Source organism: Pyricularia pennisetigena, chromosome 2, assembly GCF_004337985.1.
Source record: "Pyricularia pennisetigena strain Br36 chromosome 2, whole genome shotgun sequence".
Lineage (NCBI taxonomy): Eukaryota > Fungi > Ascomycota > Sordariomycetes > Magnaporthales > Pyriculariaceae > Pyricularia > Pyricularia pennisetigena.
The window spans coordinates 3,198,810-3,215,161 of record NC_043741.1 but is presented as its reverse complement, the minus strand read 5'-3'; the positions used below and the strand labels follow the sequence as shown (position 1 = coordinate 3,215,161).

At 53.5% G+C, this 16,352-nt stretch overlaps 7 protein-coding genes across 7 annotated transcripts; 2 read left to right on the top strand and 5 right to left on the bottom strand.

Annotated features, from left to right (window-relative positions):
* Positions 1 to 125: 125 nt before the first annotated feature.
* Positions 126 to 1,666, top strand: PpBr36_00882 (uncharacterized protein; the record flags this gene model as incomplete). The annotated part of the gene is made up of 3 exons (XM_029888071.1): positions 126 to 148; positions 223 to 1,278; positions 1,489 to 1,666. 3 exons carry the CDS (start codon positions 126 to 128, stop codon positions 1,664 to 1,666), a joined length of 1,257 nt encoding a protein of 418 aa, XP_029751889.1.
* On the bottom strand, positions 164 to 1,911 carry PpBr36_00881 (uncharacterized protein; the record flags this gene model as incomplete). The annotated part of the gene is made up of 2 exons (XM_029888070.1): positions 164 to 1,265; positions 1,376 to 1,911. The coding sequence occupies 2 exons, from the start codon at positions 1,909 to 1,911 to the stop codon at positions 164 to 166; spliced, it is 1,638 nt and encodes a 545-aa protein (XP_029751892.1).
* Positions 1,912 to 2,769: 858 nt separating this feature from the next.
* Positions 2,770 to 5,275, bottom strand: PpBr36_00879 (uncharacterized protein; the record flags this gene model as incomplete). Its single annotated transcript, XM_029888068.1, has 4 exons — positions 2,770 to 3,003; positions 3,252 to 3,669; positions 3,934 to 4,719; positions 5,020 to 5,275. The coding sequence occupies 2 exons, from the start codon at positions 5,273 to 5,275 to the stop codon at positions 4,352 to 4,354; spliced, it is 624 nt and encodes a 207-aa protein (XP_029752459.1). The 3' UTR covers positions 2,770 to 3,003; positions 3,252 to 3,669; positions 3,934 to 4,351.
* On the top strand, positions 3,247 to 5,251 carry PpBr36_00880 (uncharacterized protein; the record flags this gene model as incomplete). The annotated part of the gene is made up of 3 exons (XM_029888069.1): positions 3,247 to 4,318; positions 4,440 to 4,711; positions 5,051 to 5,251. 3 exons carry the CDS (start codon positions 3,247 to 3,249, stop codon positions 5,249 to 5,251), a joined length of 1,545 nt encoding a protein of 514 aa, XP_029751891.1.
* Positions 5,276 to 6,249: 974 nt separating the features above from the next.
* Positions 6,250 to 6,888, bottom strand: PpBr36_00878 (uncharacterized protein; the record flags this gene model as incomplete). The annotated part of the gene is made up of 2 exons (XM_029888067.1): positions 6,250 to 6,457; positions 6,563 to 6,888. The coding sequence occupies 2 exons, from the start codon at positions 6,886 to 6,888 to the stop codon at positions 6,250 to 6,252; spliced, it is 534 nt and encodes a 177-aa protein (XP_029752460.1).
* Positions 6,889 to 8,851: 1,963 nt separating this feature from the next.
* Positions 8,852 to 9,543, bottom strand: PpBr36_00877 (uncharacterized protein; the record flags this gene model as incomplete). The annotated part of the gene is made up of 2 exons (XM_029888066.1): positions 8,852 to 9,284; positions 9,404 to 9,543. The coding sequence occupies 2 exons, from the start codon at positions 9,541 to 9,543 to the stop codon at positions 8,852 to 8,854; spliced, it is 573 nt and encodes a 190-aa protein (XP_029752461.1).
* A 906-nt stretch (positions 9,544 to 10,449) lies between these two features.
* On the bottom strand, positions 10,450 to 14,083 carry PpBr36_00876 (uncharacterized protein; the record flags this gene model as incomplete). The annotated part of the gene is made up of 7 exons (XM_029888065.1): positions 10,450 to 12,171; positions 12,295 to 12,388; positions 12,474 to 12,758; positions 12,840 to 12,943; positions 13,018 to 13,100; positions 13,194 to 13,328; positions 13,438 to 14,083. The coding sequence occupies 7 exons, from the start codon at positions 14,081 to 14,083 to the stop codon at positions 10,450 to 10,452; spliced, it is 3,069 nt and encodes a 1,022-aa protein (XP_029752462.1).
* Positions 14,084 to 16,352: the final 2,269 nt, after the last annotated feature.

The following is a 16,352-nucleotide window of genomic DNA, read 5'->3' as shown; positions in this document are numbered from 1 at the left end:
TTTTTTTTTTTTTTTTTTTTTGGTTTGTTAGCCATGGTTGCATGCAGATGCATTCTCGGCACTACTGGGACGAAACTCACGAGTGGTATTGATAAACGGGATCGCCCTTGCCTGGGCCTCCTGATATGTCGAGCTGTTGTTGCATCTCGTGTGTAAGCAAGTGTCATGCCATCTTCTGCGGTGTCGTGTCGTCTGAACGCAGAGAAAACCGTTCACTCACAGAACTGATACCGTTGTGGTAGAATGCAGCATAGTCACTCCCGCTCCCCAGTGGTCCGACATATCCCGAGGTGCTATTGTACCACATATCGTACAAGGTCTCGCCGACGCCGTACTTTTCGGGAAACGCCACCTTCTTCATCAGCTCGATGGCGATGGTCTGAATCTCTCCCGACCCGGAAATAGCCGTCCTTGGCCCCGAGACAGCAGTGTCGAGGTTGATGTACGCCACGGCCTTGCCGACCAGCTCGGGGAGGTGGTCCTCGACCCACTCGGTCGACCCCATCAGGCCAAACTCCTCGGCATCCCACGACGCAAAGATGATGGTGCGCCGCGGCTTCCAACCGCGCTCAATGAGCTTGCCAAAGGCCCTGGCCATCTCGACCAGAAGCGACCCGCCCGAGATGGCATCGGCGGCGCCACCCGTGGTCCAGCCGTCCCTGTGGTTCCCGATGATGACAAACTCGTCGTCGGACGTGCCGTTGATGTATCCCATGACGTCCCAGGCCGGCTCCAGCCTCTTGTCCATAAAGTGCACCATGTCGAGCGTGGCGCCGGGCGCTGGCCCGCTGCTGTAGCTGACGTTTGCAAAGGCGCCGACCCAGCTGCTGCGGTTGGCCTCCTTGCCCGACACGCCGTGGCCGTCGAGCGCGCGCAGCAGCTGCAGGCCGTCGCGCATGCTGATGGGGATGGAGGGGATCTTGGGCCCGAGATCGCTGATGTCGCCGCGGGGCGCGTCCAGCCGCGACGGGTAGCCGATGGTGGACGGGTCGCCAAAGGACAGCGACGCCCAGCGGGTCGAGCCACGCTGGATGGCCGACGGGTGCCGGGCTGGGCCGTCGGGGTAGGCCTTGTAGCCGTTGGCCTCGGTGACTTGGCCGTCTTCAAGGGGGTCCGTGTAGAGCACGGCGCCCACCATGCCGTTCTCCTGCGCGTTCTTGATCTTGACGCCGCGGTTCGTCCCGCCATACTGCGCCAGGGCGATTTTGCCTTTGAGTTCGACGCCGAGGTCTACGAGCCGCTTGTAGTCGCCGCGGGTGCCGCGTCTTTTTGGGGTTTGTTTGTTTGTTAGCGACATGGACTCGGCATGAGTGGACTAGGTGATTTTGTTACAGCAAAAACGGACAAAAAAAAAAGGAAGAAAGAAAAAACATACCCAACGTAAACATACTCTGCGCTGACATTTCCACTCCCAGACAAGGCATGAAACGCAATCTTCTCATCCGGGTTCGCCGTCTGCTCGTCCCCTTCCAAGACGTCCTCCCTCAGCTGCGCGACATGCGACGACCCATCCGGCCTGCGGAGACGCAGTGAGCTCTGGCTGGGCTCCGTGTACGTGATCCAGTACTCTGCGATCTGGACCTCCAAGCCGGCGTCCTGCCACATCTGCCGCGTCCACTCGGCCTGCGACCTGTTGGAGCCGGCCAGGCGCATGCCGGAGCTGTAGTAGTACGACCACTCTGCGATGCTGGCGTTGTCGAACGAGTCGACCAGGATGCGTTCCGTTTCCGTGAGGACCGGTGCGGATGTCGCCGCCGAAGCCTGCCGCTTGAACAGGAGGCCGGCCGAGGCCGAGGCCCGAGAGAGCCGGCGCTCGGTACGGCGAAGTATCTCATGGCTGTCTTGAAGGCAGGCGCGAACGCAGATGGCCGCTGTGGCCAGAGTGGCGACGATTTCCTTGACGCCGGGCATGTTTTGCTGTCGAAACCGTCGGCAGGATATGTATTTTCCAGCACCCTGTGGATTCCCTTGCTGTGACTTGTAGACCCAAGACCGTGTCGCAAAGGACGGCTGAGCGTCTGTTATCTTGTCTTTTCTTGTTGGCATATCATCGTACACCTACGCTAACATGGCCAAATGTCGTCATGTTACTGCAAATATATGCAAGCATTTGCTGACCGCAGCGAAAATGCTGCGTATTTCCCGGGTCGTCGCCATCATTGCCAGGGTTCTGTTTGATAGGGCTATATCCCAAAGAGGCAGCTGGGGGATGGAATCTGCATCACGATAACAGGGCTTGATGGCGCTGAGATGAAGTCATGGTGGGGTATAATAGTTTGTTGGTGTTGTTATTAGTCATTTAGAATGTATAAAAAAAACCCTTGCTATTTATTTCTCTGTCTCTTCTATTTCGACTGTCGAGTCGCTTCGTGAGACTACAAAGTAGAGTATGTTTAGTTGCGATATCTAAACTTTTCAAGTCAAAAAAAAAAAAAAAAAAAAAAAAAGAAAACAAACCTTGTAAAGACCCAGTTCTACTCAAGACCCCAGTCCGTCACGATGTTACAGTGAGGGGGAGGAGACGGCCTCCACTTGTTCCCCGCACTTTAGCTATCTGGCACCAATTCAATTTATACCAGTTCAGAGAGCACATCTTGATTTTCGCTTTTGTTTAAACAGGTCATCGTCGATACCAAAATAATGGCCAAAGTGCAAAGAATAGACAAACACGGCAACGCATATCTTGTATCCCAGCTCATTATGCCGCGAGGAACTCGGCCGCTTCACCATAATGAGTCATGATGTGCACAACATCATCATGAACCATTATCAATTTCTCTTTCTCGCTCTTTCTCTCTCTTTTGTACACCTGGTCCCGCGGTATTCGGGCGGACGGTATTCCACCAAGACGAGACAGTCATTGTTCGTTATTCGAACATCTGCAAAAACCTCACGGGCGATTTCGGCCAACCGGCGCTGGCCGGGTTGTTGTAACAGTGCGATGTCCCGAAATCCGTGACAGCAGTAAACCCGAATTAGCTCTTTCATCTCGTCCAGGTGACCCTAGCCTAGTCGATGGTGCTAAGAAGCAAGAACCGCATAGGTTTGACGATTCAAGGGTACAGATGGAGTAATATTTAAGCAAACAAACCGCTGCCATGCCTTTTTTTTTTTTTTTTCTTTTCTGCTTGCTCCAATCTAGTATAAAATCCGCTCGTCTCACAATAAGGAAAATAAAAATAAAAAAAACTTCATCACCAACCGATAGAGAAACACAACCGAAAAATAAAAAAAAATAAACCCAAAATGACCTCGCCTGTAGACCCCGAGCTGCAGCCGATCTGGAACGGAGCGGCGGATATCGGCAAGCCCAGCGACGTGCATGCGCTCCGAGCCATACTCGGAGCCATATTCTCGGCCCCGCCCGCGCCCGTCCCACCAGGCGCCGCCCAGCTCCCCTCGCACTCCGTCACATCCGCCGACGGCACGCCGATAGAAGTGCTGCACTTTGCGCCCGAGGCAACCGCCGCAGAAACCGCCGCAGAAACCGCCACGACGAGGCCGGCCCGCGCCGTCATATTCTGCTTCGGCGGCGGCATGATCATGGGCAGCGCGGCCAGCAACGTCGACGCGGCCGGCACCATGGCGGCGCGGACGCACAGCCAGGTGTTTGTGCCGGGGTACCGCGTGGCGCCCGAGCACCCGGCGCCCGCGGCGGTGGAGGACGTGCTGGCGACGCTGCGGTACGTGCAGACGCACGCGGCCAGGCTGGGGGTGGACCCGGCGCGCGTGGTGGTCTTTGGCCACAGCGCGGGCGGCGGGATCGCGGCGGGCGCGACGCTGCGGCTGCTGCAGCTGGCGCGACGCGACGGGAGCAGGAGCGGGAGCGGCGACGAACGCCCGAGAGCAGGAGAAGAAGAAGAGGAAGAAGAAGAAGAAGAAGAAGAAAAAGAGGAAACGCTCCCCCTGCCGGCCGGCGTGGCGCTGCGGTACCCGATGCTGGACGACCGCACCAAGGGCTCGGTCGACGACCCGCTGCACCGCTACCACGTGTGGAATTGCGTGGCCAACGAGCTGGGCTGGACGGCCTACGCCGGCGGCAAGACGAGGGCGGAGCGCACCGACCAAAACATGCCCATATACGCGGCGCCGGGCCGGGCGCGACCTGAAGACCTGCGCGGCCTGCCGCCCACCTTTGTCGACGTCCCGGAGCTGGACCTGTTCCGAGACGAGGTCGCCCGGTTCGCGGCCGCGTTGGCCATGGCGGGCGTCGAGGTCGAGTTTCACCACTACCCGGGGCTTCCGCACGGCGTCGAGCACATGGCGCCAGGGATAAGCAAGGTCATTGCCATGCAGGAGAATTTGTACCGGTTTATTCGTGGATTTTAGACCAAGTACAACACAAACAAAACTAAAACTTGCTCGTAACCCTCAACGTCTCCATATCCTCCTTCTTCTCTACCCACACCCTCGCGCCCTTGACCGCCCGATCCTCCAAGATCTTGGTGTACACCTTGGCGAACTCGGACGACGGCACCGCGCCCCTCTCGGCCGCCACGTCGTCCACTTGCACCAGGAAGCCGAGGTAGACCTCGACGAAGCGCACGTTCGTGTCTGCGTTCTCGCGGCTGGCCGCCGTGGCCATCGAGTAGAGCGGGCCCTGCGTCATGGCCGGCAGCGGGAAGGTGGCCAGGTCGCCCTGCGCGCCTGTGCAGATGGTCCAGGTGCTGTCGGGGTGGTTCTGCTCCACCAGGTAGCCGATGGTGTCGCGGTAGGCGACTGTGGTTTTTGTTTTTTTTTGTGGTTGCTCGATGGGTTAGTTGGTTGTGCCTAGATGTAGTCGAACGAAACAAAAAAAAAAAAGCCAGAGATGGGACAGTGACTTGCAGAAATTGGATTCAAATGCGGACTTCATGTTCCGCTGCAAGGCTTCTGTGGTAATCTCGGTGAGCTTGATGGGGGAATATTCACCACCAGCTAAATAGGGGGAAGGGATAATTAAGTTATTAGCCTCATTTTGTTTTCCTTCATCATACTTGTCTAAACCAAATCAAAAAGAGCTCGGTCTTTCAAACCCACCACATGCATAAACATGTTGAAAAGCCGGTAGCTCTCCAGCCCGAACCCGGTCCACCACGCCCTTGATGGCCGTGTCCGATGTGACGTCGGCCACGACGGTGGTGATGCCCTCTGCGGATCCGACAGCTTTGATGAGCTTGTCGGCCGAGGCTTGGCTGCGAACGACCGCCAGGACTTTGCGGCCGGCTTGGAGGGCTCCGTGGGCAGCCGCGATGCCGATGTTGCCTGTTGAGCCGACGATAAGGACGGTTTCCATGCTGGACTTTATTGACTCTTTGTTTTAATGATTTATATATATATTTCAGTTTTTTGGGTTTCAACGAGTCATTTAATCGAATTAATGAAACCCAGGATTAAGGCCTGTCCTTCTATAGCAAAATATACATTCTACTTATATCATGTATTCTCGCGATTTTTTAGACGCGAAGCCCGACTGGGCAAGTCGAATTTGTAATCGACGTCAGCTTTCATATGTCTACAGTAATACAAAGCGCTGTCCAAATGTGGCCTAGATAGAGTGCATGTCATTGCGTGTTTGTACGAAAGCTCCGCGTCCATGACTAATGCTATTCTAGTCTTTGGTACATATAACCTGCAACAAGAGGGACATACATTATCAATCACATACGCCAGGTGCCGTCTTGGCGGCCCAAAAGGGCAGGTGGGGGGGAAAACAAGGAGGGAGGGGCGGAAAAGGAAGGGAAGGGGAAGACAGAGTCCTTTTCGATCGACAATGGGGAAAATGAGCTAGTTTATTAGCTTATTTCATTCCTTGTGCCGTTTCCTGTGGAGCCCTAACAAGACAGCGACAGATGTGTCAATTGATTTTCCATTGCAAGTTGCAGGTTTGGACGAAACCACCCCCGATTGCGATGCTGCAAATCGATCCTCATCCGGTCGCACCTCGCTCATTTGCCAGCCATCCCAGATGAACCAGAATGGCATTTCTCTCGGCCATGATTGATTCGTCCTCGTGCCGCCAGCAATCACCCGGTCGCCTTGCTTCCCCGAAGCTTGGCGTTCTAGCCCAGGAACATGACCACGGAAACAACAAACTTAATTGGGTCAGGAGCTAGAGAAAAAAATAAAAACCCCCCACGCTTGTATTATGCCAGCAGATGATGTCTTGAAAGACCAACGAGAATGTACAAAAGTCCCCCCCAGACCTCAAAGTTATGATCATTACTTTCTTTTTTATTTCGGAAAAAAAAAATGTCTCGCTCCTTTCTTTCAGATATAGTTGCCCTTTTTGGCCTCGGCGAGCAGCACCATGTAGATTGCCAGCTTCTCCCTGTATTGCCTCTCCAACTCCTCATCTCTCCTGCCGGGCGTTGCGTCGCTGCCACCAAACGCTCGCACGGCCGCGTAGTAGACGTCGGCGAGCGCTCTGCAGGTACCCCTGGCGATGATGTTTAGGCCATTGCACTGGGTGTTCAGACTGTGTTTGGGGTCGAACAGGCTGGTTAGTGGCGGGTGGCATACAAAAGCAAATCAAGGTGAAGAGGAGAGGAGAGAAAAAAAAAAAAGAAAAAACAAATCTTACTCGAGCAGAAAATTGTTGTCAATATTGAACTTGTTACTCTGCGAGAATCGGTTCTGGATCCTGTAGTTTTGGTATCCAAAGTCGTGGCGATTGCAGGCAGGAGTAAAGGGGAATCCAAGCGGATTGTCGGGCGACGACGTGCAGCCGTCCGATGTCCAGTCAAGAGTAGGCGGATCTTTGGCATCGCGCCGACTGATGAATTCTGACAGCGGCGTCGAGTACAGCAGCTGATCTGTGATGGCGACCAGATCCGACTGTCGCCTCTCGAGATCAAGCGGGCTGGCGAGCACCGTGACGGCGGCGGCGAGGACGGTAAAGAACTTCATGGTCACTCTTTGCTTCTTTTGCTCGGGAAGTGAGAGACGATGAAAGGATGAGAGAAGGAGACGGTGGCTCCCGGGCAGCGGGCAAAGAAGGGAGGATAGCTGCAGGTGGGAGGGAGAGAGAGAGAGAGAGATAGGGAGCAGACCTTGGGCTGGGCTGATGGATGGCAATTCTCAGAAACCGATAATCGTCGAGTCTTGATCGCCGTGGCCCCCTTATATATCTGTTTGTTTTACCCTACTTTACCTTACCTTGGCTTGGCCATGCTGTGTGTGCAGGATACTTGCCTACCCGCGCGAGCCACGTCCGTCCCATTGANNATCTCACACCCACCTAATGTCATCCAGCCATGTCTTACTATTTTGTCTGGGCCATAGAGAGGTCCAGACCAGAGGCACGAGGTCGCCCGCCAAGTCATTGGAATACTACAGAAATGCATGAGTTCCAGGGCCGCCTTGCGTCTGAACCACAGCGAATGCTACCGCAGTCTGCAGTATCGGCCTTGTTCCTTCAAAGACGGAATCCAGGAACAGGTGGGGCTGGAGCTTCACGAGGCTTTGCGAACCATACGGGCCTCCAAGAAGAAGAAAAAGAAAAAAAAATAATGAGGAGTATGTTACATATCCAGAAGCTATACTATAATGGGTGGTAATTAAAAGATGGGGACAGACGGGTGTGGTTCGTTCGGAGCACGAGGAGAGAGTTGCGTCATATGATTGGTGACGGGATAGGAAAATGAACCGTTATTAGGAGTACTTAGTAGAAAGTGCCAATGGGGTGTGGGTGGTGTTCGTCTTGTCCGTGACCCCGATGCTACCGTCCAGCACTGTTTTTACGCACATCGGTAATGAACAGTAAGTAGCTGCGGGGAAACCCTTGCCTGTGCCTCTTTAGCTTCTCGCCAAGGCTTCGGAGCCCACCCGCACATATACACATTACCAGTTTACACTTGAACGAATTGCACAAGACAGGTTTTTTTTTCAAATGACCGTATTACAACAGTACGAGTCGGCACATAATCTTGAATATATTGTAGCTAAGTCTGGTAACCAATTGATGCCCGGCGCATTTGTTTCCTTGAAAACAAACAAAATAGAAGCACTCAAACCTAAACGGAGATGAAAAAGCATACGCATTACGCGTCGCATGCCCACCAGCCGTTCCAGACTCATCAGTTGGCCATTTTTGCTTTTGCTCTTTGGTCTTCTTTCCCGTTCTATCAGAATCACTCAATCATGCATATATATATGCTGATAAGCCACTGGTCTATCGCCAGGCACCCGTTCTTTGATTAGACTCATAAAAAAAAAAAAAAGTATGGTCAATTGTGAGCTTCGATGCTGCCGCCTTCCCGAGCAGTTGCTTAGTAGGATTTATTTGACAGGTCGTTTACAGTCTGTTGGTCTTCGTATAATCCTAGCTGGGCCAGGCACATTTTTATTTTATTTATTTAAATTGACACTTCACTATTGATGCTAGGACAACACAGCTACGCCCTACGCCAAAACTCCGAAAACCGCAATGACCATGCCTTGCCTTGCCCTGCCTTGCCCTGCCGAGTTCTCCGTCAGAGTCCAAGGGAATCAATCTAGACTACTCTAGACCAGGACTGACCTTTTTTTTCTATTCTTACTTTTTCTTTAGCACAAAACGTTGAACTAGCCCGTCATCAGTTCCTATCACGGCTTAGCAACTTCATCTGGATCATAAGCAGTAGAGTGCGCGCGCGACACGCTATGCGTTAGCACGTGCTTTTATCCAAGCGCATTTGCGAGATCAAGAAAGGCTCGTGATCCGGGTTTTGTTTTTTATTTCTTTTTTTTGTTGACAGGTTTTCTCCCCAAGCGCTTTTTTTGTTTTGTTTTGCCATGTTGTCATCATTCTCGCTTACAGCCTCTCAGACTCCTACCGAGCAATCATCCTCAACCAAAACAACCTCCCCTCCTCCTCCCCTTTTCTAGCCTTTCACCCTCTGGCTAACCTACCCAGCCCAGCCCTCTTGAACCTCGTCACAACCCTCGGGGCCGCCGCCGCCTCCTCGGGCCTCTCGAGCAGCACGCACCTCCACCGGTAGTAGTCGATCCACCAGCAGCGCGGGTCGTCGGGCACGTTGACGTGCTGGTTGGAGTAGTTTATCCACATGTTGTCCCAGGCGCCCATGGCGATGATGAAGGAGCAGGCGTGGCCCGAGTGTATGTCGAGCGACCACGGCAGCAGCGGGTTCGTAAAGGTCGTCCAGAGGTGCTCCGTCAGCTCCCCCTGCTGCGTGTAGCAGTTGAGCCGGCCCGAGAAGTTGCCCCGCTGCGTCCGGACCTCGATGGTCGACACGCGCTCGATGCTCGGTTTCTCCTTTTGTAGCAGCCCCGACCCGTTGCCGATCATGATGGAGAACTGGCCGCTGTGGGCGCCCCCCCCTTTTTGTGTCAGTGCCGTATGCTGATTTTTTTTTTCTGCCGAGGGAAGGTGGTCCAAGTCGATGGGAAGGTGGATGGGTTCAGAAAGCAGAGCAAAACTCACACGTCCAGCCCGTCGAATCCGTCGCACCATCTGTTGGGATTGTCGGGTACGTCGTGGCACGGGTGACGGGGATAATCGGCGACGGCGGGGCCGACAAAAGCGACAAAGATGAATATGAACAGCCTCATGATGGATTTCATTTTAAAGCAGCCGGATGGATAGAGAATAGACGGATCTCTGGTGAGAAGAGAAAAAAAAAGAGCAACAGGAGTAGGATGGAAATCATGCCTGAAACCCACTAATTTATAGATTTATTGTCACCAGCGTCGTGTGATAAACCTCCATGCCCCCTCTCTGGGCGTCTGGTCGTTGCCAAGGAAGCAATAGCGTGACCGTAGGGTTTTATACATCAAGGTTCTCGCAGGAGATAAGGCAGCCTCGAATCCTAAAAGTGACAGGTTTTGTCGGGGCTCTGAGGTCCAAATCCGCTACATTTGCAGAAGAGCTCGAGGGAAGAAGGTTAGGAGAGAACGGAAAGGAAAGCATACAACAGACCAAAGTCAGTCCTAGTGGCGCAAACAAAAGGCGGCTGGAGATCCAACATGCATTAGAACCCTACCATGTGGCAATGTTCTGCAAGATACACACTCGCCTGGTTAACATGTCTGAAGTAGCATGTGATATCACAGAGAAGTCTCAATTTTGCAACCAAGACATGGGCAGTTGAAAGAAAGGGGAGATGCTCGCAGAGAAATTCAGTTCTTGATGCTAACTATGATCATGTGAAGAAAACCAAGTATAAAGAGAGAAAAAAAAACGATAAGAGACAAACTGATAAACAGGAAATTATGTTGTACATGTCAACCAATTACGACCGGCCGGATACGGTGTTAAGGAAAAGATGCAGTGGTGCTACCACCCAAGCAAAAAATCAATCCACACAAACTCAAAAAGGAAAAAAAAAAAAAACGCCAAACAAAGGAAAAGCCCCATAAAAAAAAACCCACCGACGGATTTTTGGCGTAAAGAAAGACAAAAACGTAGAGATAAAAAAAAAGAAATTACTTTTTTTTCATAAAAAAAAAAAAAAAAAAAAAAAAAAGAAATCAACTATCCCAAATGGCGCCATAGGCAGGAACCCCCCTCGTCTCCAGTCCATAGACGACCTTCTTTGTGATCTTCTCATTGGCGATGATGATGACGGCCTCGGCCCCAAAGCTCTTTGCCAGGTTGTAGCCCATCTTCATCAGATCGGGCCGGCCGAGGGCGCGCGTGTCGTGGATGACGGCATCGGGGATGGAGGCGTGGATGGTGTCGATCAGGCCCTTGCCGAACGTCTTCTCCGGGCTGGGCGTGCTCCAGATGAGCTGGGTGGCGCACGAGGGCCGCTGGATGTGGCCCATGAGCGGGCCGATGCCGGACCCGGTGGCGATGACGACGACGCGGTTGAAGAGGGTGGCGACGCGCATGACGCCGCACGTCGGCGCGCTGCGCACCCACAGGTGGCGCGGCGGGTTCTGGATCATCGACTTTGTCCAGTCGCCCGCGTTGGACACGACCAGCGAGTAGCCCGCCGGCCGCCCGTTGGCCGGCTGCGGCGCCGGCACCGTGGCGAACGAGTGCCACTCGTACAGCGGGCGCGTCGAGATGCGCGCGAAGCTGCCGTTGACCGGGACGGTGTAGTCAAAGTGGAGCCGCACCGCGTGGTCCGACAGCACCTCGGCGTCGACCGGCACCTTCCTGAGGTACATCCAGGACAGCGCGATGCTGAACGTGGCCACCGCGAGCAGCCAGATGGGCGCCGACTGGGCCAGGGCGGCGTGGAGCTCGATGCCCGTGGCCCGCGACACGTCGTTGGCGCTGATGAAGGTCTCGATCCAGAAGAGGCCCAGCATCGACCAGCCCACGAACCGGTGCACGAGCTCGAAGCTGTCGTGGTGCTTTTTGCGGATGGGCGGGTACGCAAAGGCGAACATGACACCGAACATGATGATCAGCAGCCACGAGACAAAGGCCGACGCGACCGACTGCTGAGGACCAGAGGCGAGGCCGCAGTCGGTGAGGGAGCAGACGGCGCCGTTGACCGTCGACGCCAGCAGCCACACGGCTGCGCAAAAGGCGGCGGAGGAGTGCAGGCCGCCGAGGTGGTAGATCTTTGCGGCGCGGGCACGGATGCCGAGTGGCCAGGACCTGGGTATCGAGCAGCACAAGGTGTAGAGGGCGTTGATGACGTGGTCCTGGCGGATGAGAACGGCCAAGACGAGGTTTATGGCCGTCATGTTGGAAAGCCACACGCGCGGGACACCGGTCGCAAGGATGCAGACCAGGGCGACAAGGTTGGCAATGCCAATAACCGAGAACAGGAACCGGTACACGATAAAGACGCGGTAGACGAGGTTGCGAATCGGCTTCTTCCACGTCTTGTCTGGCACGTCGGCGTTGAGGTCCATCGGCTGCTGCATCTCCTTCTTCTCGTCGATCGAGGGTGCCACGGTGGTATCCGACAGCTTGCTGCTGTTGCTGGTCTGGGAGATGTTGCTGTCCGACGCCGGTGCGAGGCTCTGCTTGGTTGCCGCATACTCACGAAGGGCCTTCTTGTCCAGCTTGCCGTTGGCCGTGTGCGGGAGCTCATCCAAGCAGTGGAACTTTGTAGGCACGGCATAGTAGGGCTGACGCTTTGAGAGGTGCTCCTTCAGGGCATCCAAGTCACAACCCCGCGGGGAGACGAAGCCGTGGATTTCATTGTCCATGAAGAGAGCAACAGCACCAGTGACGCCGGCGCCGGATAAGAGCGAGGCAGAGACACCATCAAGCTCAACGCGGAATCCCTACAAAGTGAAATGTCAGTATTATGCTTTGAGATTGACTTGACTTGACTTGACTTGACTTGACCCCCCCAAGAGACATATCTCAAAAATCTTGGGGGGACTCCCTCTCCCGCTCCCACTCACCTTGATCTTGATTTGATCATCCACTCGTCCCAGGATGTCAATGCTTCCATCTTGGTTCCACTTGCCCAGATCACCCGTGTTGTACATTTGGGTCCTGCGCCAGTGTCAGCCGTCTGCCCCGACCTACTGAGCCTTCATCGAAATTCTCAAGTCGCATTTCATAAACGAAAGAAACTCACCCGTTGCTTGCAAACGGATCCGGCAGGTACCTCTCCTTCGTCTTCTCGGGCAGACCAATGTATCCCCGAGAGACACCAGCACCTCCAGCCCACATCACTCCAGGCTCTCCAAAGGGCACGGGGTTGAGGTGCTCATCGAGGATGTAGACCGAGTTGTTTGGTGTGGGAGCTCCGATGGAGAGGGGAGCACCGGGTACATGCTTGGACATGGTGTTAACGATTGTTGTTTCCGTGGGGCCGCAGCAGTTGTAGTATGTACCGTGGGTCGCCCAGAGGTCCGCCAGCCTGTGGTGTATGTTAGAATTCTGTTTTCTGTATTTTGTATCCTGTATTCTGAGAGAGACTGATGTTGCTTTGCTTCCTCACCTCTGGTTGCTGGGCTCTCCGGCAGTAGCCACCGTCCTGATCCTAGGGAATTCTGCAGGGTTGTACTTGGCGAGGATGCTGGGCGTGCAAATGAGGACGTCAATCTGAGAAAGGTCAGACGTTTCGTTAGCTCAATAAAATAGGCATAACAGGGGCTGTGTCCCGAGAAACAACTCACCTCCTTAATAGTCGGCAGCCAGTCAGACCCGCGAAGAACCAGCGTGCCTCCATTGCACAAGCATCCAAGAATCTCCCAAGCGGCTAAATGTATGGGAGAAAAAAAAAAAAAACCATCATTGTTAGTGGAAACAAACCCTTCACCCTGTAATCATGCAAAATTGTGAGTTTACGTACCCATATCAAACGAGATATTCAGGACCTGCCCAACGCTCATTCCGGGCCGGATGCCAAGGTTTCCAGGACCAAGACAGAGAAGGTTTGTGACGTTGCTGTGCATCACATCAACGCCCTTTGGCTCACCGGTGGTGCCTGTGACACGAACAAAAAGAAACCCACAAGTCAGCCACTTCCCTTGCTTACATGTGGAAAAAAAGAAGAAAAAAAATGACGACCAAAACGCGCATCCCACAAAACTCACCAGAAGTGTAAATGACATAACAGCCAAGCTCGGGCCTGGCGAGGTCGACGAACCCCTCCTCGGCCGCGGCCTTCTCGTACTCGCCCAGCCGCTCCCGCTCGGCCTCGGCCTCGGCCTCGTCGCCCTCGACGACGGGGATGACGACGGTGACGCAGTCGACGCTGACGCTGCGGACGCGGTACTCGGTCGAGGGCAGCACGAGGGCGAGGCGCTCGCCGGCCTGGCGCAGGACCACCTTGAGCGTCGAGTCCGGGACGACGCCGCCGTCGAGCGGGACGTACTGCGCGCCGCACGATAGCACGGCCACGATGCCGACCAGCATCTCGATGCCGCGCTTGACCACCAGCGGCACCCTGTCGCCCGGCTGCACGCCCAGCCGCCGCAGCTTGGCGGCCAGCGCCCTGGCGCGCCGGGCCAGCGTCGCGTACGTCACCTCGCGCACCGCCGCGTTGGTCTTTGACGTCAGGTCGCGCGCCGCCAGCCCCGACGGGTTCGTCCTGGCCTGGTGGAAGATGGCCGCCGTGACGGTCGGGAAGGGCACCTCCTGCCTCGGCCCGTCGCTGAAGCGGAGCGGCAGGCAGTTGCGTGCCACCGCCGGCGACTGCGGTGGCATCATTGATGTGTTGTAGCTGTAGTCTTGGGACATGTTGTGTGGATGGATGGGTGGCGTATGTAAGAAAAGGGTAGAGGTCAGGGGACTATGGGGTGTATCATGTAGATGCTATATCATCCGGGTGAATATGAACAGGCGGCCTGCCTATATCTGTGTCGTGTGCATATATGACTTTCAGCAGGGGCTGATAAAGAAAAAAAAAAAACAAGGTATCAAAGAATATGTAGTACTGTAGAGGTATATCGTGAACGTTGAGATGACAAAAGGAGCGAGACCGACTAGCGGTGCGCGTAAACAAGGCTGAACTGTGAACAAAAAAAACAAAAAGGCAAGATATCGTAAAATTAAAGAAAAGTGACAGGTATCATATAAAGTGATCTGGTATATGTAGAGTGATATCCCACGAACCTGGTGAACCTTGAACCGAGCAAGCGCAACCTGTCATCGGAGGGACCACTGGGGACCTTATATATACGAGGTGATTTCAAATCTATACGGGTGCCATAGGGCGAAGGAAAGAGGGGGTGAAATAAAATGATGGAGGCCATCCCGGCGCGTCTTGACGGGACCCCCAGAGCGTTTGGGCAATAAGGCCGGGCAGCCTTTTCGGTGACACTCTTACCTTGCTGGGAAGACCATCAAGGCAATAATACCGCCCCCCTGGTTAAAGAAAAAAAAAAGGACTATGTAACGGTGCAAAGCGATCAAGCCCCAGGCCTTGTAATGGGGTCGGACCCACTCCCGATGTACACACATTACCATATCCATCCCTACCCACCGTACACAAGTACGGTACCTTCTATGGGATATACCGGTGCCGATGGGGCCAGATAGGGAAACAGGTGTAGAAAGTGCCAGTGCGGTTCAAGTAAACAACGGAAAAGGAAATAAACAGAAATCGACAAAAAAGAAAAAAGAAGAAAAAAAAATGACGTGCACACAACAAAAAAGAACACCACACCCTCCTCTTTCTCTTCAACGGCCCGGGAGAGGCTTTCCGCGACGGAACAATATCCTCCATATTGCTTTTCCTATGGATTTGACTTGTTCTTTTCCCAAGTCTATTCCATCCTCTATCAGGTCAAGCATGTCTAATAGCCGCTTTGACCACCACCGTGCGATGAGGAGAATATGGAGCCTGCCGGATCGCCAAAGTCCAGATCCTCACATCAAACGAAGAAGAAAATAGAAAACCAAGTTATATCCGAAAAAAAAAAATCATGTTGCTGTAGAACGGGTCAGTACAATCTTCAACGATAGATACCCACGCGTTGATGAATATTCTCCGAGTTTGGCTCGAAATATGTTTGTTCAAATCGACAAGGCTCCGCCTCTCTGTAACGAGCACATGCTGGCCTCGTCTCCGTATTGCAGCCCCGGCCCCACAAGATCTTCGACAGTGGATAACGTTAGCACACCTTGACCAGAAACCCAAAAAAAAAAACCCCTTCTGGTCGATAAGCGACAACTTACCATACAGAGGTGCTGTGTTCAATCGTTGGCGGATCTCAGGATCAAAAGGTTCCACGGTTGTGACGCCAAGTGTTTTCCAAAAGCAAAAGCCAGAAAAACGTTTCTTACTGCCTGTAATTATCGGTGCCTTGATTGTACATATCCTGAGCAATATCGCCAGGCTTTCATATCACCCGCACCATGTTGATCTGCATATTAAGGACCAAGATCCATAAGTATCCACGCCTCTCCAAAAGTGGAAGCGGGCCTATTCCTAATCCGTCCAAAAACGAAATGACATATGATCAAAGTATTAGTGAACGAGAAAAGAGACGATGGGAAGAAATCACGGGACAAGACAAAAAGATTTAGACTTTAGAGGATCGGGATCATGGATCCAAATCGTCAAGATCAGATCAATTCGTCCTGTGTGTTGATCACACGTGAGGACCCCTTTCCCCTTCCCCAGGTCACGCCTTAAAAGGATGAACCTGGGGAGAGGTTGCGTGAAATCTGATAAAGTTTGTCCATTTGTAGAGCAATTTGGGCAGCCAAGTAGCTATTTCGAAAGCAAAGTAGGCTGTGCTACGACCACCGGCTTGAAATCCGGACGGATTTGGAAACATTCCCACCTTGCCCTTGTGCAAATCCCAGTTAGAACACGCATAATTACCACCTACTGACTGTCATGTACTGCGTAAAGAGTACCACAGCGTAGATAGGCAAGGTAGAGTAAGCCAAGGATCCATGCATACGCACCGAGTGCACGTTCACTCACCCATTTTTGGTACAATTGCCCAGCAGGGTGTACCACAGTACGGAGATGAGGGGACCTGCAAGTCAAAAAAAA